The following is a 23,308-nucleotide window of genomic DNA, read 5'->3' as shown; positions in this document are numbered from 1 at the left end:
TTGTCAGTTGTCATGCCTTGTGTGTCGTCAGTTAACAATTTTACAGTTAACTTAATCTTGAAAATAATGAAACCAATAACTACCATTTTGGGATTTCGGCATCTCTAGGATAAAAGGAAAATAAATTGTGAAATTTATGACCATACCACCCCAGGACCTCATGTGTGGGGCCAGATAAGCAAAATAATGCAAAATTTTCAAAAATATTCTTGGCCATATAATGAAAATGTAGTAAAACTTTGGAAATCTTCTTTTGTGCTCCCACACATGTTGGAAAAAACTGAATGCATGGTTATGATATTCATCAATCATGAAGCCCTCTACCAAAATTTGAAACTTGTGACATGTGAATCGGGCATCACTCTTGTGAGAACACAAAATATTGTAAAATATTCGTACTAATGTTAGTGCGCTAAACTGCAATAATTTGGATTGCATTTGATCGCATCTGAATAGTGTGCGTGTCGACTATTTTGAGGAGTCTTGATGCAACACTAAAACGCATACAATGAATGCGAGAGCTAAAAATTTCTGATCGCAAAGTGCCGTAAAGTGCTCATGTGCCAATTGTGAAAAGGGCTTTAGGAGACCTACCGATAATTTAATTTGCTGTGCACTGTATGCTTTCAGAAATTAACTGTATGCATGTTATCATGTTATGTTCTTTTTAAATGAAACTTGAAGGGCTATGGTACTCAGGTGACCAGTCGCCTCATGATGACAATTTTTGCAAAAAAATACCAGCTGTTGAACTTAATCAAAATATTAAGGAAGTGATTTGCAGTTCAATTGTACAGATATGCACCATAGAGATAGGCATCATACTTCAATTTTTGGATTGACAAATTAATTACAGATACTGTTCACACAAGAGAAAACCTGGTTTGCTGTCATATTGATAGCTTTCATTTTATTCATATATGTTATGGCACATATATGAATTTAACAACCTTCATTAATTTTTCTTTTTTATATATTGTAGATGACATTTATCTAGGAAATTTCATTAACTATTACTCATCTGGATCAACCTCTGATACTGGACCGAATGTTGATTCTTTTGTCTGGCATGCATTGGAAGATATAAAAGCAAATGTTTATTCACATCTTATACCAGGTGACTGATCATTTTCTTAGTATTCCAGCAAAATGGATTGGGTTCAATGGGTTGTGCAATTTAAAATCATGTATAGTTTAGAAAAGAATGTTCCAGACATTTTTACAGGGATCGAAATAAATGAACTTTTTTGACATTTAGCAAATTTTAGCTGATGGAATTTATTTACATGCACTAGCAAAATTAAAGTTTCGCTAGCATTTTTTCCGTAACACAGTTGAAAATTTTCGAAATAGCTAGATGGAATATTTGCATAATTTTTGATGTGCAACTGATGTGTTGATCAATGACATTTTAAAATTTATGTAAAGTAACTTGGGTAAATAGAATATTTGTAATAAATCATGCAAGATGCTTTCATTACCTCATATTGGATGAGCAATCAATTGCATAATCTTGGCTGTTTTGCACCAAAGTTTGGTAACATCCTTTGTTCTGTCCAACAAGTATACATAAAATGTCCTCTCCCACTTCACAGTTTTAATGGGAGTATTCTTCAGATGAAGCGGCAAACCCTTGAGAGATTGGATTGCCATTGTTATTTTTTATCAGATAGTGACTGGCAACAACATTCAGATTTTTAAAAGTAGTTTGTTATTAGACCATTCATCATGTACATAATGCCAAGAAATTTCTGCATTTCCTTCAGCATTACACCTTGCTAGTATTTAGATCATTGTATAAGCATTTTTTATGCCCAAGATGAAGTTAGTGTTAAGCCATGAACCAGAAAAATTAAAAATTGTGATTTTTTTTTTAAATAAAGGTTGGCAACCACAGGTTGCTTTTAATGAACCCAGAGTATTTCCCCATTAAATTCATTCCTTGCTTTTACTTTGCACAAAATTTGTATGCTGTAATATTTTTCCATTAATATATTTTTTTTACTTAACAGGTGAACTTATTATAATAGCTAGCCTTTCATTGTTCTTATATTAAACTTTTAGATGTATGATAAATGAAATTTAATTCATTCTATTAAGTAAATTTTTCCAGCTGAATTTATAAAAACTGATTATTGTTGTGATTTGCCTAGAAAACTAATTTCTATATAATTTTTTTTCTTTGTTTCGGTACAGGAAGAACTCTGCACATTAACTCATATGATACTAAAAACAACGAAGTTACTACAACTGTTCAGTTAAATGCTATGCTGAGAGAAGGGGAGGTCAGTATAGTTTTACTATACAGTTTTGAATGTAGTATTAAAAATCTAAATCAGAATTCTTGCATGTAAAATTATCTTTGACAATGTACTGTAATTAATATATTTGTTTTATTTGAACTTGAAGGCAACTCCACATAAAAGAGTCAGAGGAATAATTGGGCTTGGATCCAATACATTAACAGAGAAACTAGCTCCAGTTCTATTATCTAACAAAATACCCCAGATTTCTACTAGAGAGGATCAGTATGAATTTAATGACAAGGTACCATTTGATAATAGCAAAATTAGTTATTGTTCAATGAATCTGAATGCACAACAGATATTTATTGGCTTGATACTCAGTATATACTTAGACATAATTTTCACGTTTTAGGCGAGAGAAATTTAATTTTTAGTTTTACGGATCCGCCGACCCAATTTTTCCGATTTTGTAAAAAAAAAAATAATGAAAAAAAATTCGTATCTTCGGAAATTTTTCCGGAATTTTCAAGTTTGACCGATCTTGGTTTTAAAATTACTTTATTTTATTTGAAATCTGCAAAACGTTTGACAAAGGGAGCTTTTAAAATCAAGTGTAAGCGTCTCTATAACATGGAGTATTTAAGATGGAGGTCAGCCATGCATGGTTTGGCTTAAAAGTTTTTATGAAAAGCAAAGAAAATATGTCATCCTGAACAAGTTTAGTAAGGTTAATACCAATGATCTTGAAACAAACACAAAGTACACAATGGATAGTGGACAAATTAAACTTAATATTATAAGTTCAAGCAAATAATATGTAATTTTGATTAATAAAAGTTTGCCCCCAGTTTTTTATTTTTTTTATTTTCCCTCCTCCGACCCAAATTTTTTACCAAAAAATCCGTAAAACTAAAAATTAAATTTCTCTCGCCTTAGTGCTTGAGCGGAATTTATCCATATAAATGACGTTTTTCTGTTCTTGAAGATTTGCGCCCCCCCCCCCTTTTGCTTATGATAAGTAAAAATTAATTTTAAAAAATCTATCGGGTATTAAATTTGTTTTTAATAGTTTTTCTTTTCCTAATGATTGAATGCATCTTTCCACCAAAGCATTTATTGATATTCTTAGTACATGTATTTACGTTTTCATTTTCCAAAATTTGCTGTTATATATACAGTGTAATTTATTACTGCTTAAGTAAAAACATTTTTGGAAATTTCTCTCTTTAAATCCTTTGCTCTTCTAAAATGCTTCAAATTAATATCAAAGTATTTATTACGAGGTGAATATTCAAGGTTAGAAAAATATGTCCTAGTAATATGGGCTGGGTCTTTAAGTAAAGGAGACAATAAATTAAGAACAACTATGTGTGTAGTTTCATCCAAGTCATAGAATTAATTATTTTTTAAATAGTGAGAGTAAGCTTAACATTATATAAATAGTGCCTGTTTGGGAGGGTAACAGTTGAAATTGACACCCCGAGAAAACCATTGTCAACCGACGCGAAGCGGAGGTTGACAATGGTTTTCTCGGGGTGTTTATTTTAACTGTTATCCTCCCAAAAGGCATATTTATTTTATTATACTGAATGTCTTAATTTTAGTGAAATTTTTACTGCTTTTGTATAGAAATGACTTGAATTCTAGACGAACCGTACGCACATAATTTACGCGCATGTAACAATTCGTTGTGTTACCCATTGCCAAGTGTGTTGCTAACGCTGAGGGTATCAGATTTCAGTATTTAACATGAAAGTATAATAAGTTGAAAATGTTAAATCATTGTTTTACATTAGTTTGTACTTTTGACTCCACATGTACCCGTAGACATACACGTTCAAATACTCAACCTCTCTGTAATTAGAAATTACATTTGACTTTTCCAGCAAGTGTACCCTTACTACAGCAGACTGTCCTGGAATTTAGGCTCCTTGTCCCACAGTATCATGATGGCTGCTTCATATCGAAACTGGAAGAAGATGGTAAGCAACAAGATATGAGAAAATATGGTACTAGTATATGTTTTGGAACAAACAGCACTTGGTTTTGTCTAAGCTGTAATAAAAATATTTTCATGCAGATATAGTCTGATAAGATACCGTATGTCAGGTTTTTTTTGCGTCATGTTTTTTTCGCAATTCAAAACAGAGAATGGTATATAAAATTTACATGAATCAAATTTTCACTATTTCAAAGTCATAGTGAAAATATAATTTAAGATTGTTTAAACCTGTGAAGTAAGAGGGTAAAAGTATCTAAATTGCCACTCTATATGATGAAATATTTGGACAATTACACCATTTACACAATTTCCTTAAAGGGGAAGGAAAATCAAAAACATAATTTATTTATTTTAATAAAGTGGTGTAAATTATCACATGTGGTCATGCTGTTTTGAAAATGAAATACGTAATTAAGCTTTAATGAACGTTTGAAGTTGGAGAAATTGTATTTACTGGAGGCTGACATGATGTAGAACTCTTTTGTATTAAAAACCAAAAAAATTAATTTTATTGACGTCACACCATCTATTCCGGTTTGGTTTACATATACAAATGAATGTACACGGTGCTCTGAATGTAATTAACGCTGCTTTATGCCTTTCTGTTACTCAAATAATCGACTAAACAAAATTGATAATGTTTGAGTTTACACGTCAATCTAAAGAATAAATACATGTATCATTGTATGCATAAATATATGCATTTTTATAAGTAAATGACAGCTGTTAATCTGCTATCATTCAAAATTGAAAACGACATCGATTAAATTTTTTATTCCAAGTCAAGTTCTTCGCTAACTGAATAAATGTTATAATTGTAATCGGGATGTTTAAATTTCATTCTTTAAAGTCGGAATTACCATGTCAAAATAACGACGGCAGACATTTTCTATGATACTTGGCATCTGTTGACAATTTCCACATTTACGCGGAGATTTCTCCGACACTAACCTCCGCTTTTAGATTTCAACGAACATATGCTCCATTTGACGTTAGTTTGTAGTTTGCAAAGGTAAAAGAACGGTCTCAAATCAATATTGTTTCAAATTTTCCAGAACTTGTCATTTAGAGCGAATATCATGATTTACTAATACTGATGTTGTGTTGATAAGACAAACCGGAATAGATGGTGTGACGTCATAGATTAAAGTTCAATGGCAGCCCCCATGGCGGCGGGAAATTTAGATTAAGCGATCGATTTTCTTGATTTATTCATTGTTCCGGGGGGTTTTAATGAAAATAAATACGATTTACAATTATAGTAGATGATAATTAATTGATTTATTGTACAACATATTTTTAGTTTCCTTCCCCTTTAATGTTTAATAATTACCGATAATTATTTTCAGAGATGCAAACAGTCATAGATAAATAGATCATGTACCATTACATAAACCAGTAGCTCAGGTATAATTAGACATCAGTTTACACAAGAAAAGCGACTGCTTTAATTAGCTTGTCAATGGATTAGTAAATAAACTACAAGGCTTACATACCTGTTATCTGGCGCTTGTCCTCCGATCCCGCAATTTCTACTCTAAACTTACTGAACACTGTTCATTGTACTTTTACATACCTGTTTACTTCTTAAGGAATGAAAGAATTATATTTTCCGCGATTCGGAAATCTTCGTGCACCAAGCGGAAATTGGATACACGTGAAAAAAAAATGATATACGGTACATGAAAACATGCATCCTCACAATTAAATACATAAATTTTTGGTGTGAAATGAATTCCTACCAATGACAAATAAATTGGAAGTATTTTAAGTGTAGGTTAGGATTTTTTGGATCTGGCTTCATGAATGCATGTTACTGTATACATGCAGGGTTATTTTTCGCCCTAGATGTGTAATTTATCCCCTTTTACGCTTGCAAACAGTTTTGCCCTGTCTTGAATTTGCCGAGACACAGTTGTTTTTAAGGAGAGATATTTTGAGACATTTGAATTTTGCCAAGTCTAAAAATATGCTGAGAAAAAGAATGAAAGGGGCAAAAATAAAACTGGGGCGAATATTTCCCCATACACAGAAATTATTTTTATCACATAATTTTCTATATTTGAAGAGTAACTTCCCTTTAAATCAATTGAAATGAAACCATTTTAACCATGGTTTTTGGATAGTTTGTGTACAAGATTAATTTGACATGTAAACCTGCTTGGATGCATAGATACAAGATGGATATTACATCATATCAAAGGTTCATATTTTGCAGTGTTCTTTGAAAATTATCCCAGGAAACTTTCAGAGCATCAATTGGAGACATTTTCTTTCATTTATATTGATTATATTGGCATTGTATGTACAATGATCATAAGAAGTATTTAATTTAATCTGTAAGAAATGATTGTACGTCAATGTTTTTTTACCGATTTGAACATACAGGTAACTCTCGATGGCTCGAACTTCCCTCGCTCGAAGTTCTTGATCGCTCAAAGTGAGTCTAGGATCCCGATTTTTTTCCCTATATAACTAAGCAAATTTACTCTTGATTTCTCGAACTCTTGATCTCTCGAAACCCTTGATCACTCGAAGTCAAACTGCAGTCCTGTTTTTCATAATCTATAGTTTCTTAATCTCGATACCTCGAATTCGCCGTGTATCTTCAAGCTCTATACCTAATTACATGTAACACCTACTGGGTCATTAAAATGGCTCCAGGCATTAGACGCGGGACCCGTGTCACGGGTTGTTTATTCAGGCGACACTTGTATTGCAAGGTGATAATTGTTTGATGATTGCCCATGCCGATCCCTAATCTATAATCAACACCAATCATTTTACGGTAATTTGGAGACGCAATGAAAATGAGAAATTAATTAGGCGAAACGATAATATTGAGCCATGGTCAAATTTTAGAATTATAAAACTGTAAAAATTATGCTTATGAGCATCATTGTCATTATTATGATTATTGCTGAACAAGTTCTTACAGCTGGTGAAGGACCCGTACAGTGGAAACAATTGGTGATTCTCAATTATCACATTTATGCCATGTCGATCGTATCGCAGTAAAGAGCAATCTGGTCTTAATATGATGCATAAAATAAATAATTATTAAGAAATTATTTAATAGTTGTTTTTGTTTAGTTTAAAACATCCATTTCTTTATTCTTTAGTGAAAAGAAAATGTTGTTTAAGCACGTGCGTAAGGTTAGCACTAAATAAATGTCTTAATCATAACATCCGGTAAGACTAAATTTAAAACCCGTCGGTCAACCCAGAAAATTTCGAACTCTTGAAAACTCAAACTCTTGAAACCTTGAACTTTTTCCTCAGTCCCATGGACTTCGAGTTATTGAGAGTTACCTGTAATTTATTGTACATATATACATTTACATAAAAGGATTAGGCAGCAGGCAATGCCTATGTAAGCCTTCTCCATAAGCTGCAAGGTAATACATGTAAAGAATTGTATGATGAAGCATAAAGACATATGTATAAAAATATCTATATTCAGATTGACAAAAAAAAAAGAAGAAGAGGGGGTTGGCAAAAACCGGTTTGCGAGAAAGAGAAAAAATAAATCAAAAACTTAAATAGTACAATTGCAGCATAAGTATACTACTTTTATGTACATGCTTTAAATAGATATGTAGCTACAGTTATGATAATTTTAATTTAAAATCTCTTAGATTTTACAATGTAGTTATGAACTAATTTAAATAGTACAGTATTTTCATCATATGATATGTCATCATCTCCAAATAACAACAAATCTAAAGTTAATGGTTTTTGAAAGTATAACATTGATATTTGATAAAATAGATGGTACATCAATGTTCATTGATATTTTACATTTTTTCCTTTAGCTCATAGTTCGGCAGTCTACTTACAGAGTTAACAACATCCTTATTCAGAAAGCCAAAGACTTTGGACTTGAATTTGTTGCTGAGGTAAAACGGTATATTGTATTTTATATAAAAAAGGATATAAAAGTGTGTACAACACACTGGAAATACTCTATATTTTTATAAGCTTTATTGATTTGCTAAATCCACTTTAAATACAATTTTTTTTCATAATTTGGGGTAAGCACAGCTATACTGTCAACCTGATATTTTGTAACAAGAAAATAAACTTATTATACCCCCACCCCGAAGGAGAGGGGGTATACTCTTTTACCCTTGTGTGTCTGTCGGTCTGTCCGTCCGTAACAAAAACTTCTGTCGCATTTATCTCAGCAACATATTTATCGCAGATGCTTGAAATTACACAGTGTTTATTACACAGTGTTTATTAAGGCATGCCATATTGTGGGATATATTTTTGTACCAATCGGACGTCAACTTCCTGTTAAATGACGACTTTGCTTATTTTTTAACCAAAATTTTCAAACAAATTTTCGTCGAAGATTTCTCAGCAACTGTTTATTGCAGATGCTTAAGATTTTTACACAGTATTTGTATTGGCATTCCATATTGTGGGATGTATTTTTGTACCAATTGGACGTCAACTTCCTGTTAAATGAGTACTTTGTTTATTTTGAGCCAAAATTTTCAAACAAATTATCCTCAAAGATTTCTCAGCAACTATTTATTGCAGATGCTTGAAATTTTAACACACTATTTGTTTTGGCATGCCATATCATGGGATATATTTTTGTATCAATCGGACCTCAACTTCCTGTTTCATAATGACTTTGTTTATTTTTGGCCATAATTTTCAAACAAATTTTAGTCAAAGATTTCTCAGCAGCTATTTATCGCAGATGCTTGAAATTTTTACACGGTGTTTGTTAAGGCATGCCATATCGTGGCATATATTATTGTATCAATCAGACGTTAACTTTCTGTTAAATGAAGACTTTGTTTATTTTAGCCAAAATTTTCAAACAAATTATCCTCAAAGATTTCTCAGCAGCTATTTATCGCAGATGCTTGAAATTTTAACACACTATTTGTTTAGGCATGCCATATCGTGGGATATATTTCTTATTTTGCATATTCACATCGGAGCGGGGGTATCACTAGTGAGCATTGGCTCACAGATATCTTGTTTGCAATGCTTGATATCGTTAAGATTTCATTTGCACAAAATTTGGTGTCGATCTTCAGATCACAATTAATTTCTAATTCATATGGCCACTATTTTGATTTCCCGTGAACTGCATAGAAGCTTTTAATCGGCGTTAATTCCTGAAAAGTTTCTGGGTAATGTTTTGACTGACCCTTGTCAAATCTGATTGTAGAAGATGGAGGCCTTATGTTGAAAAATTATAAACATTATTTTTATGGGAATTTACCGGTAGATATAAAAATGAACAGTTTGTAAGTGCATGGAAGTAAGTAAAACTTTGTAGGTATTTAGGATGTGTAGATGTAGACCGCTTATTTAAGGCTTTGGTGTCCTATTTGGTATTTTACAGATTTCTATTCCATTTTTGCCTCCACCACTTTATAAAGCTGGACTATTGCAATCTTACATGGACAAGATCAAGTCCTATGGAGTAAGAGTGATATGGATGTTTATGATTCCACCTCTTATGGCATTAACACTCTGTGAGGCTCGAGAGTAAGTTTTACTAGGCCTATTGCTCAATTTTTCAAAATTTGTAAATGTGACTGTTCTTATGATACGTCTTGGAATCATTATCAACATCTTGAGTGAAAAGAACTAGAGCCACGAAGCATCAAAATGTGCCTTAAAATTTTCACAAAACTCAAGTTTGAAACAATACAAATTGTAATCACTTATAATGTAGGGCACAATATTCTGCTTCTATGCATATGAAATTTTTTCACATCGGCCCCACCGTTTAGCACATGCGCATCATCAAACATACTATGATCGTTAAAAATAGCTGAAAATTGTAGATTTTATTGCAGTATTTCCCAAATTTGAAAGTGGCCACACTTGAGTACCTCTTTGAAACTTTTAAAACTGAGAGATATTGCAGAAATGCTTCTGCCTGCAAAATTTCGTAGAGGTACTCAAGTGTGGCCAATGTGTATTTTACAAATTTTGAAAATTTTAGTAGCAGAAAATAAAACAGGCCACTCTATTTGAGGGTAATTATTTGCTTCCTTTTTATTGAAATAGCAGAATTTAATTAATAATGATAAAGAATTATTTGTGATTATTTACAAAATCATCATTTTATTAAATATTAGAGGAAGAAATGCATATAAACTGAACTTTAACATGTTTTATATAATAATTTTATACTGTGTATTCATGCTTACATCGTGCATCATCAATGACGTCATAGTTTGACGTTTGCGACGTCAGTTGAATCTGTAAATGGAATCTTGAGTTCTTTCAGTATTTTGCCAATAGAATTTACCAGTTAAGTCTGCATTTTTAAAAAGCATTATTTCTATGTACCACGGTATTATTCAATTGCAGTAGAATATGAGATACGTGAACATTGCTAACAAACAGAAAAAAAATTAAATTGGCAAAGTTAACATTGTACGTACGTAAGTAAATATATATTCCTATACCTTTATATAGAATAAGCGATAGCATGTATAAGTAGCTAGTTGTGGGTTTTTTGTCAAACGGTGAAATGCATTAAACGAAAGAAGAGATGCAAGCGATATTTTTTTAACACAAGTATGTGTTCCTGAATACCGCGGGCAGGCGCGTAGCTAGGCGTACACAAGTGCTTCCATATCATTTTCAGAAAAGAAAAAAGAAATAAATTAAAAGAATAAAAATAGAATTTAAATAATGCTGATTAATGAAAACTTTCTTTTAGGAATAAAAACTAAACTAAGCCGCTGTTATCTCAGAATTTGCTGAGAAATAGCGCAGACGACTTGCCTTTCTTTTTCAATAAATAAAAAAAAATTGCTCTTCTGTTATATTCTTTTATTATTTGCATGCAATTCTATAGCCTGAGTGATGGGTTGACAATGATTATGAATAGATTATCGAGATCGAAATAACGGAATCTTAAAGTTTAAATATATGAGTATTTATGTAGACAAAAATGTTATAGACCATTAGGAGAGAAAGCACAAGACTTTTTAGATATAGAATAAATAGATTAAATTAATTACATAATAAATAAGGCACTACTTTTTTTTTCTGTATCGTTAATATTATGATGATGTTGAAGTAAGCATTTTACACATTAAAAATTAATGTTATTTTGATGAAACTTCTTTTTATTGATACTCCAAATTAAGTGTTTGAAATGCCTAAAACTCGCCAGCTTCCGGGCGCCCCCTGGGCCCCCATCATGGCTTCGCTCTGAACCCATTGGGGGGGGGGGATCAAGGCGTCCCCAAATCCCCTGCCTTAGTTTGCTTCCACAATAAGGAAGCCTTGGCTACGCCCCTGGCGGGAGAAAGACAGTCGACATCACGTGTAAACATGTACATATAATTATGATAAACTTAAGTTATTCCGTCTAAAAACTTGATTATTTAATTCCTAAGTACAGCTGTAATTGAATATTAAGCCATCGTCCCTTGCATAAAACATTTTGCCAATGCATTCGTCTTTTCTTTATCAGCCACCAGTTGATCAGTGTTGATTCGTCGCGTGGTCAATGTATTTCTGGTGAACCGTTACATGCAGTTACACTCCTTTCTTAAAAGATCGATTGTATCCGTTTCGATGACGACGGCTTTTGGTATACACAGCTTAGAATACATTATCAGCATGTGCACTATATAGAAGTATAATCCTACTTGCGATGTTGATAACTTGTCCAATAAAATAAAAATTCACCCTAAATGTGTGTACATCGGTGACTTACTTATGCCTATAAAATTCTCGATTGAAATTATCTTTGATAATTTTATGCGTATTAAATCTAATTAAAGTTTTTCTTGTATGGCATAAAGAAAAAATTCAGATTGCCTGGCCCTTTTTTAAAAAAAAAAAACAACGATGAGTATAGAGAGATTTAAAGCAGTATTTGTTTCCATTCACCCCCCCCCCCCCCCCTTCCCTACCCTCTGAAAAAATCGATTTACAGCCGATTTCATTACAAATCTATATATATATGATAACACAAATTCTACATGCTTGCTATGAATTCGACTTTTCAAGACAATTTTATAACATTATTTATGTGCTACTGCTTGATGTTTTAAATAAGAATGTTCATTTTAACCTATCTTGGCTTCAAAATAGTAAACCCACATTCTCATTCTCTCTCTCTCTCTCTCTCTCTCTGAAATATGATTTTAGTTCTCAAGACATTTACGGATAGCTTATCACTTGTAACAATTCTCAAAAGACATGAATATCACTAGAAAAAATGAAATGTAAATGAATAGACGTTATGTCATTTATAAGGAATAATTAACTCATAAGAATATTTTTAAAGAAATCGGTATTCTTTTTCATTTAATTAATGAACATTAAAACACTGCTGCAAATGTCATTCCCTTGTTCCAGCAGTCAAAAATTTTACTTGTGACAGTCCGATATATTAGAGAGCTTCCTAATATCAGACCATTACCAGTTGTTTCAATACTGTTATTCTTTAAAATCGGACTGTGTCAGGAATCAACAATGATATTCAATGGAGTGATTTAAGTACGATATATGCCTCAAACACTTCTGTATGAAAATATATCACAGTTCTCGGCCCTATAACGGGCCTCGAAACTGTTTTATATTATTTCATACAGAACTGGTTTCGGCATACTAGTATATCCATTACATATATACAGTCGCCAAAAGGTTTTATTTTTCACTTGAACAGTTCGTGAACGGTGAGCGCACAGTGAGTGCACTCTAAACGAACGGTGAGTGCGCGCTTATCCGAATTTGGATAACGCTTATGAACGGTGAACTGTGAGCGAACACAGAGCGCAAACGCAAGCGCAAAGTGAACGTTGAACGATATATGTACTCTTCGTATTGTTATAAGCCTAAATATAATATTATCTGACTAAACAATAAGTGAACACTAAACAAACGCAGTGAGCGCAAGGCGAAATCTTTGTGAACGCACGATGGGCGTTTTGTGAACGATGAGCAGGAACGGAGCGGAGAGCGCAAGTGAACGCACGGTGAGCGCACATGAACGCACGGTGAGCCCACGGAAAAATGTGAAAATAAAACATTTCAAAGGACTGAACCCTAGCATCTAACTGCTGTATAGCGCCAGGATTGGGTGAAAATATCGAAGCCTTGAAATAAGTAAAATAATCATGTAGAATAATGTACACAGACTGTTACAGTAATGCATCAAAATTCGAGATTACATATATCTCCATTAAATTCAATTACCGTGTCTCAGTCATATTTATATATTTATTATTAATAATTTGAGATTACATTGGTAGAATTCAATGATTAATCCTCAGTTATACACTGCGCATCATCAGCATTACTTCATGCAGTTTCAAATTGCAGAATAAAGAACTTTCAAGACACAGACATATTTAAATGTACCGCCGTTATATTGACCTTCAGCACTGGTCCCTGTAATATTTTTTAAACTTTATTGTAATTAAGCTTTTCATGGTATTTTCATCAATAAATTTATTTTCATGAGTTAATTATAATGTCTACATGATAATTTCATTTGTTTTTTTCTTTATTTCTTTAGATTCAAGTCATATGTAGTTTTATCATTTCATGACGTTACTAAACAAAAATGACGTCTGTTCTACATTTTTCATCAAAACAATGCCATATTGTAAACTCCGTTTATAAAAAAGTATGACAGATATCGAAAAAAGAAAAACAGTTATGAAAAGCTACGATTCTACACTATATTTTACCAAAATATGGTAAGTTTTAATGATAGGGCAATTTTTGATGCTTCAGGGCTCTAGCTCTTTTAGAGTCATTTTTCAAGTTTTAAAATCATTTTAAATTGATTAAATATCACTAATTTATACACCAGCCTTGAGTGGATGATAATCCTCTGTTTTGATTTTAATGAAGCAATTTAAACCAGTTATTTTTTTTTTGCTAGCAACAACATGACATCATACGATGGTTATCAGTGGGGAGCTATAGGACAGTATGGCTGGTACTTCCCATATGAGAACCAGTATTATAAAGGGTGCCGAGATCCAAATGTAAGCAGTTATGGTCAAAATTATATAGTCATGATATACTGTAATTGGTTGACTACAAGGCACTTTTTTCTATAATATTTCTTTGTAAGAGTGGGGTATGTACTATACTCCACGGTGGTTATTTTACCAGGTTTTCTTTCAGCTGAAGCAAAGGATTTAATGCTGAATAGCTTATTATTTTATGAAATGTATATACATGTATATACTTATACTAAACTGTATATATTGATTTCTGATTGTTTATATCAAAATACATACCGTATGATGGGTTAATATTTTTTCTGCTGTGAATGAAACAACACTATAGGATTCTTACTGTTGTAAATTTTTACTCGTTAATTTTTTACGAGTTCAGATGTCCCTAAAAATTAAAATCAATCAACATTATTTACAATGATTTTATTATAAACAAGAAAAAATCAACATTGGGAAAATTATGTGAGATTTCAATTTCAGCATTTCTTCAAAGATTTTCCCTGCAAATAAACATTATTTTGAAAGTCAGAATTTCCACCTAATCAAAAGTATTAGTTTATAATAAAACCAAACTACACTCCCCCTAACTTTTCAGACCCAAAGTGTGTGTTGGGAGGGGGTGTGCATGTTATTAAACCACAGTTCATACTATATGTTCTGCAAAGTATGGTATTAATATCTTCATCCTATCTAGGATTTTTCATTGATTAGTTTCTGTATGTGCCAGATTATCAAAAATATTTCAAACTTAACGATTTGATATTAAAGGTATGATGAATGCAGATGTTACTAATTTTCTGTCATTTTTCAGGCGTTGCCTTGTAGTACAGCATTTAAAGGATGGATTGGAATTGATTCTACCTATGATTTGAAAGGATTGAGCACTGATCACTGGAAGAGAGTGATGGAAAGACATTTGTTTACCGACAGAATTCAAGAAAATTATAGAGGAACCAACAAAAAAAACAAATGGTTAGAGGTAAGGTATGATGAGACATTACAACTTTTGAAAGGTGTCTTTCCAAACATTTCACCTATACAGTCAAATGTGTATTGGGGTTATCCACAGGAGCAAACTAATGTTAACGTTCAATTTAAGATATAAATTAGCCTCTAAAGGCTATGCACTGCTAGAGTGATGTAGCAATCTTTTTTTAGCTCACTTTGCTGAAAACCAAGTGAGCCTTTCTGATCACTTTTTGTCCAGCGTCCATCTGCCTGTCTGTCTATCTGTGAACTCTGTGAACTCTGTGTACATTTTTGACTTCCTCAGAACCACTTGGCCAATTTCAACTAAACTTGGCTCAAAGCATTGTTGGGTAAAAGGGATTCAATTTTGTTAAAACAGTGATTGGGAAGGCCAATAATGTCAATGGGACAATGGCCCCACAGTTAATAACTTTAATGGGCCATTTTTATATTGAATGGGCCATCTATTTATTTATTGGGGCCATATGAAAAATAAACAGAAAATATATGATAAACAACACTGTTTTACCACGTTTTATTGAAATTAAACACTTGATTTGATCAATCGTTTTTAGCTCACCTGAGCTGAAAGCTCAAGTGAGCTATTCTGATCACATTTTGTCTGTCGTCCGTCTGTCCGTCTGTCCGTCCGTCTGTCCGTCTGTCCGTAAACTTTTCACATTTTCAACATCTTCTCAAGAACTACTTGGCCAATTTCAACCAAACTTGGCACAAATCATCCTTAGGCAAAGGGGATTCAAAGTTGTGAAAATTAAGGGCCACACCCGTTTTCAAGGGGAGATAATTAGAAATTAATGAAAAATTTCGAGAATTTTTCAAAAATCTTCTTCTCAAGAACCAGAAAGCCAGGAAAGCTGAAACTTGTGTGGAAGCATCCTCAGGTAGTGTAGATTCAAAGTTGTGAAATTCATGACCCCCGGGGGTAGGGTGGGGCCACAATAGGGGGTCGAAGTTTTACATAGGAATATATAGAGTAAATCTTTAAAAATCTTCTTCTCAGAAACTAAACAGCCAGGAAAGCTGAAACTTGTGTGGAAGCATCCTCAGGTAGTGTAGATTCAAAGTTGTGAAATTCATGACCTCCGGGGGTAGGGTGGGGCCACAATGGGGGTTGAAGTTTTAACATAGGAATATATAGAGTAAATCTTTAAAAATCTTCTTCTCAGAAACTAAACAGCCAGGAAAGCTGAAACTTGTGTGGAAGCATCCTCAGGTAGTGTAAATTCAAAGTTGTGAAAATCATGACCCCAGGGTGTAGGATGGGGCCACAATGGGGGGTCGAAGTTTTACATAGGAATATATAGAGTAAATCTTTAAAAATCTTCTTCTCAGAAACTAAAGAGCCAGGAAAGCTGAAACTTGTGTGGAAGCATCCTCAGGTAGTGTAGATTCAAAGTTGTGAAATTCATGACCCCCGGGGGTAGGGTGGGGCCACAATGGGGGTTGAAGTTTTACATAGGAATATATAGAGTAAATCTTTAAAAATCTTCTTCTCAGAAACTAAACAGCCAGGAAAGCTGAAACTTGTGTGGAAGCATCCTCAGGTAGTGTAGATTCAAAGTTGAGAAAATCATGACCCCTGGGGGTAGGGTGGGGCCACAATGGGGGGTCGAAGTTTTACATAGGAAAATATAGAGTAAATCTTTAAAAATCATCTTCTCAAAAACTAATCAGCCAGGAAAGCTGAAACTTATGTGGAAGCATCCTCAGGTAGTGTAAATTCAAAGTTGTGAATCATGATCCCTGGGGGTAGGGTGAGGCCACATTGGGGGGGGGGGGGGGTGTTAAAATTTTACATAGAAATATATAGAGTAAATCTTTAAAAATTTTCTCCTCAGAAACTATTCAGCCAGGAAAGCTGAAACTTTTGTGGAAGCATCCTCAGGCAGTGTAGATTCAAAGTTGTGAAATTCATGACCCCCGGGGGTAGGGTGGGGCCACAATGGGGGTTGAAGTTTTAACATAGGAATATATAGAGTAAATCTTTAAAAATCTTCTTCTCAGAAACTAAACAGCCAGGAAAGCTGAAACTTGTGTGGAAGCATCCTCAGGTAGTGTAGATTCAAAGTTGTGAAAATCATGACCCCAGGGTGTAGGATGGGGCCACAATGGGGGGGTCGAAGTTTTACATAGGAATATATAGAGTAAATCTTTAAAAATCTTCTTCTCAGAAACTAAACAGCCAGGAAAGCTGAAACTTGTGTGGAAGCATCCTCAGGTAGTGTAGATTCAAAGTTGTGAAATTCATGACCCCCGGGGGTAGGGTGGGGCCACAATGGGGGTTGAAGTTTTACATAGGAATATATAGAGTAAATCTTTAAAAATCTTCTTCTCAGAAACTAAACAGCCAGGAAAGCTGAAACTTGTGTGGAAGCATCCTCAGGTAGTGTAGATTCAAAGTTGAGAAAATCATGACCCCTGGGGGTAGGATGGGGCCACAATGGGGGGTCGAAGTTTTACATAGGAAAATATAGAGTAAATCTTTAAAAATCATCTTCTCAAAAACTAATCAGCCAGGAAAGCTGAAACTTATGTGGAAGCATCCTCAGGTAGTGTAGATTCAAAGTTGTGAATCATGATCCCTGGGGGTAGGGTGAGGCCACATTGGGGGGGGGGTGTTAAAATTTTACATAGAAATATATAGAGTAAATCTTTAAAAATCTTCTTCTCAGAAACTATTCAGCCAGGAAAGCTGAAACTTTTGTGGAAGCATCCTCAGGCAGTGTAGATTCAAAGTTGTGAATCATGATCCCTGGGGGTAGGGTGCGGCACAATGGGGGGGGGGGGGGGTTGAAGTTTTACATAGGAATATATAGAGTAAATATTTAAAAATCTTCATCTCAGAAACTAATAAGCCATGAAAGCTGAAACTTGTGTGGAATTATCCTCAGGTAGTGTAGATTGAAAGTTGTGAAAATCATGATCCCTGGGGGTAGGGTGAGGCCACATTGGGGGGGGGGTGTTAAAGTTTTACATAGGAATATATAGAGCAAATCTTTAAAAATCTTCTTCTTAGAAACGGATCAGCAAGATGATTCTTTATAATTGTTAAGACTTTGGCTCCAGGACAATTCTTCGGCCTCACAAGAAGGTTCAGAGTTTGATGCAGCTAAATATCCCATATATAAACAATTGAAAAGGATCTTTTTGAAAACTGCAATACTCAACATGTGATATGACTATAAAATTGAGGCAGGCAGCTATTTTTTCATTAAAATCTTTTTGTATTACTGTATTGAGTTATTGCCCTTGATTTATTGATTCTTGATTATTTTAATTAATGCATCCACTGTTAACCAATTATTGTGATGATTATTTTTATACAATAATAAATATTCAATGTATATAAGTTGTTCTGCATAAGTAGTTTTGGGTTAGGCCGGATTAGTTAGTTTATTTTTGATTTCCAATTTTTAGATACTATGAATTATTTTAGGCCGGCACATATATAGGGACAGTGTCTCTTGCACTACAATGTCCGACTGTTTTGGGTTAAACTTGAACAATTACAGATAGATTGAGTGTGTGGACATCCCTTCTCTATCTAATCTTAGTGTTTTCTAACCTATGACACAGAGTGTGCGCTCTTTCCTGCCCTGTGTCGCATTAATACTAGCGTGCGGTCATACTTGCTTGTGTTAAGTTGAGCTGTTGGCGCAAGTGTGTGGTCATTCCTGCTTGCGTTAACGTTGGTACCTGTTGAGTTGCGTAGGTGTGCGGACATCCCTGCCTGCGTAACGTTGAGTCCCTATACATGTGCAGGAGCGGTAATTAAAGTCTGCTCTTGTAAATATTGGCAGTAATCGGGGCTATCCCAGTTCCAAGGGGGGAAAATGGATTTTATTTATACAGGATCTACATGTATTATTGTACATTGTCCAGATTGTTTTTATTATGACTCCATTAAGCTGACTTTATCATACCTATTGTTCCTCAGGTGAGCGATGTGGCCCATGGGCCTCTTGTTTCTGTTTGTGAAAAGATATCAATGAACGGTGAAAGTCATGAACAGTAACCCCCTTCCCTTCCAGTCGAATTTTCAGAAGTTTTTCACTTTGTGCAGGAGACAGTCTGTTTCTCAGTTTATTATAAACTATAATGTTTTGCTGACTAAAGACCCTCTCACAACCAGCTGTAGGTAGTGGGAGGACTAGAGCTATGAGTGCAAGCTTTATCAGTTCAGGTATATCTTCAGCATGGTGCTTTATCAGTAGGCCCCACAAAGCCTCCATGTTGTCAACAGGGTATCGAGCCTCCTTAACAATAGTTTTGGCCTCTGACCACTGGCGTAGGACAGCATCCTTGTCAAGAATCGGGTCTGATGTGGAACCCTTATGATACTAAAGACAAAATTCAAGAAGAGGAGAAGATCAAGAAAACTTCATATTAGATTTACAAATGATACACTTAATTTTAGTTGCATTTCATACAATGCCTTTTTCATATTTAATTTATGATTTTGATTAAAATCCCAAGAAGATTAATAAATAAAATTGATTGCAGTCATATACCTGTTTCTCTCCATAGAAAGACACCAGTTTCAGTATTTCCTCATTTCCATAAGTGTTAAGATCTTCAAAGTTTATGGTTCGCATTGACAAAACATAGAAAGAATCAAGGAGACTCTTTTTAGGAAATCTGTATGTAAAATTTTAAAAATTATAGAACAAAATAAAATAATATTCATTTTCTAAATTTAATATTATTAACAATTATGATCAATGTATTTCATATTTGTTTATAGAATTTAAAAAATATCTTTTTTGATGAGATGTTTTTATATTCACCCCATAATGAAATTTAATTTTTATTTTTTATGTTACTTTACCTGCTTTTAATGTTTTCAATAAGTTTGTTAACAAAGGAACTCCTCAGTGCCTTTAAATTGGCATTGGTGTTCAGCAGCCTGTGTTCCTTAAAGTAGTAATGGCCATCCTGCTCATTTTGGACAACAGTCTCGAAGTACTCCTCCACATGTGTCTTGTACAAGACTTGCTCATTCTTGTAAGCCTCCAGATCAGTGATGCAAAGGTTGAGTGATACCTAAAGGATATTGAAATCAAAATAAATAATTTTATGTAAAATTATAATGACATTTCATAATCATCTGAATTTTAAAAAGTATACATTGATTGGTAAATATAGCTGTATTTTGGCGAAATGTAAACAACAGCATACCTTTGCTTTTGCCACATCAAGTTGCTCGCTTTGAAGGTAAGGCATAGTTTTGAGACAATAGGAATGACATCCATCATCATGTGAGTTATGTACAAGAACTGTGTTGTGGCCAGGGACTTTAACAAACCCTTTGCGGTTGGATCCTTTAGACCTCTGCTGTGAAGGTAAGTGAGTAAGGGATCTAATGTTCTAAACACTGCTTCTAATGCTTCATAAAATGACATCCAACGCACTGAGTGTACCTCCCTGTACTTCAAAGTCGGGTGGTCCAAGAGGCTTTGAACTTTGTGCAATTGTTAGCTCACCGAGCTGAAAGCTCAAGTGAGCTATTCTGATCACATTTTGTCCGTCGTCCGTTTGTCTGTCTGTCTGTCCGTCCGTCCGTCTGTCCGTCTGTCTGTAAACTTTTCACATTTTTAATATCTTCTCAAGAACCACTGGGCCAATTTCAACCAAACTTGGCACAAAGCATCCTTAGCCTAAGGGGATTTAAAGAGCTAGAGCCACGAAGCATCAAAATGTGCCTTAAAATTTTCACAAAACTCAAGTTTGAAACAATACAAATTGTAATTACTTATAATGTAGGGCACAATATTCTGCTTCTATGCATATGAATTTTTTTCACTTCGGCCCCACCGTTTAGCACATGCGCATCATCAAACATACTATGATCGTTAAAAATAGCTGAAAATTATAGATTTTACTGCAGTTTTTCCCAAATTTGAATGTGGCCACACTTGAGTACCTCTTTGAAACTTTTAAAACTGAGAGATATTGCATAAATGCTTCTGCCTGCAAAATTTCGTAGAGGTACCCAAGTGTGGCCAATATGTATTTTACAAATTTTGAAAATTTTAGTAACAGAAAATAAAACAGACCACTCTTTTAGGGTAATTATTTGCTTCCTTTTTATTGAAATAGCAGAATTTAATTAATAATGATAAAGAATTATTTGTGATTATTTTCAAAATCATCATTTCATTAAATATTTGAGGAAGAAATGCATATAAACTGAACTCTAACATGTTTTTTCTAGTAATTTTATACTCTGTTTTCATGCTTACATCGTGCATCATCAATGACGTCATAGTTTGACGTTTGCGACGTCAGTTAAATCTGTACATGGAATCTTGAGTTCTTTCAGTATTTTGCCAATAGAATTTACCAGCAAAGTCTGCATTTTTAAAAAGCATTATTTCTATGTACCACGATATTATTCAATTGCAGTAGAATATGAGATACATGAACATTGCTAACAAACAGAAAAAAACTAAATTATGGCAACGATAACATTGTACGTACGTAAGTAAATATATATTCCTATACCTTTATATGTAGAATAATTGATAGCATGTATAAGTAGCTAGTTGTGGGTTTTTTGTCAAACGGTGAAATGCATTAAACGAATGGAAAGATGCAAGCGGTTTTTTTTACACAAGTACGTGTTCCTGAATTCCGCGGGAGAAAGACAGTCGACATCACGTGTAAACATGTACATATATGATAAACTTAACTTCTTCCGTAAAAAAAACTTGATTATTTAATTCCTAAGTACAGCTGTAATTGAATATTAAGCCATCGTCCCTTGCATAAAAACACTTTGCCAATGCATACGTCTTTTCTTTATCAGCCACCTGTTGATCAGTGTTGATTCGTCGCGTGGTCAATTTATTTCCGGTGAACCGTTACATGCAGTTACACTCCTTTCTGAAAAGATCGATTTTGTCCGTTTCGATGAAGACGGCTTTTGGTATACACAGCTTAGAATACATTATCAGCATGTGCACTATATAGAAGTCTAATTATAATTGCGATGTCTTTATTGATAATTTGTCCAATAAAATAAGAAATCACCCTAAATGTGTGTACATCGATGACTTACTTTTGCCTATAAAATTCTCGATTGAAATTATCTTCGATTATTTTATGCGTATTAAATCTAATTAAAGTTTTTCTTGTATGGCATAGAGAAAAAATTCAGATTGCTGGGCCCTTTCTTTTAAAAAAAACCCAACGATGATTGAGTACAGAGAGATTTAAAACATTCAACCCCCCCCCTTCCCTTCCTCTCTGAAAAAATCGATTTACGGCCGAGTTCATTACATACTATATATATATATGATAACACAAATTCTACATGCTTGCTATGAATTCGACTTTTCAAGATAATTTTATAACATTATTTATGTGCTACTGCTTGATGTTTTAAATTAAAATGTTCATTTTAACCTATCTTCGCTTCAAAATAGTAAACCCACATTCTCTCTCTCTCTCTCTCTCTCTCTCTCTCTCCGAAATATGATCTTAATTCTCATAACATTTACGGATAGCTTATCACTTGTAACAATTCTCAAAACAAATAAATATCACTAGAAAAAATGAAATGTTAATGAATAGACGTTATGGCATTTATAAGGAATAATTAACTCATAAAAAACATTTTTAAAGAAATCAATATTCTTTTTTCATTTAATTAATGAACATTAAAACACTGCTGTAATGTCATTCCCTTGTTCCAGCAGTCAAGAATTTAATTTTTGTGAAAGTCCGATGTATTAGTGAGCTTCTTATCGATAATATCAGACCGTTACTAGTGGTTACAATACTGTTATTCTTTAAAATTGGACTGTCTCAGGAATCAACAATGATATTCAATTGAGTGATTTAAGTACTATATATGCCTCAAACACTTCAGTATGAAAAAAATATCACAGTTCTCGGCCCTATAACGGGCACCGAAACTGTTTTATATTATTTCATACAGAACTGCTTTCGGCATACTAGTATATCTATTACATATACACAGTCGCTAAAAGGTTTTTTTTTCACTTAAACAGTTCGTGAACGGTGAGCGCACAGTGAGGGCACTCTAAACGAACGGTGAGTGCACGCTGAGCCGAATTTTGGATAGCGCT

General features: G+C 33.8%; 2 protein-coding genes across 4 annotated transcripts in view; one reads left to right on the top strand and one right to left on the bottom strand.

Moving 5' to 3' along the window:
- LOC128188206 (uncharacterized) overlaps positions 1-23,308 on the top strand; it is a 52,404-nt gene that overhangs the window by 7,949 nt on the left and 21,147 nt on the right. For all 3 annotated transcript variants that reach the window (XM_052859119.1, XM_052859120.1, XM_052859121.1), the window contains exons 8-15: positions 983-1,117; positions 2,197-2,285; positions 2,410-2,547; positions 4,133-4,228; positions 8,064-8,147; positions 9,620-9,765; positions 14,144-14,249; positions 15,037-15,204. In XM_052859119.1, the coding sequence (XP_052715079.1) occupies positions 983-1,117; positions 2,197-2,285; positions 2,410-2,547; positions 4,133-4,228; positions 8,064-8,147; positions 9,620-9,765; positions 14,144-14,249; positions 15,037-15,204 (962 nt within the window). The remainder of the gene's footprint in view (positions 1-982; positions 1,118-2,196; positions 2,286-2,409; positions 2,548-4,132; positions 4,229-8,063; positions 8,148-9,619; positions 9,766-14,143; positions 14,250-15,036; positions 15,205-23,308) is intronic.
- On the bottom strand, positions 18,111-20,753 carry LOC128188209 (uncharacterized). The gene is made up of 4 exons (XM_052859123.1): positions 20,394-20,753; positions 20,044-20,258; positions 19,727-19,853; positions 18,111-19,555 (listed from the first exon to the last, which is right to left on the bottom strand). Exons 1-4 carry the CDS (start codon positions 20,436-20,438, stop codon positions 19,139-19,141), a joined length of 804 nt encoding a protein of 267 aa, XP_052715083.1. The 5' UTR covers positions 20,439-20,753; the 3' UTR covers positions 18,111-19,138.

Source organism: Crassostrea angulata, chromosome 6, assembly GCF_025612915.1.
Source record: "Crassostrea angulata isolate pt1a10 chromosome 6, ASM2561291v2, whole genome shotgun sequence".
Classification (NCBI taxonomy): domain Eukaryota; kingdom Metazoa; phylum Mollusca; class Bivalvia; order Ostreida; family Ostreidae; genus Magallana; species Magallana angulata.
Note: the sequence above shows the minus strand (reverse complement) of the source record. Positions and strands in the feature narration are given on the sequence as shown.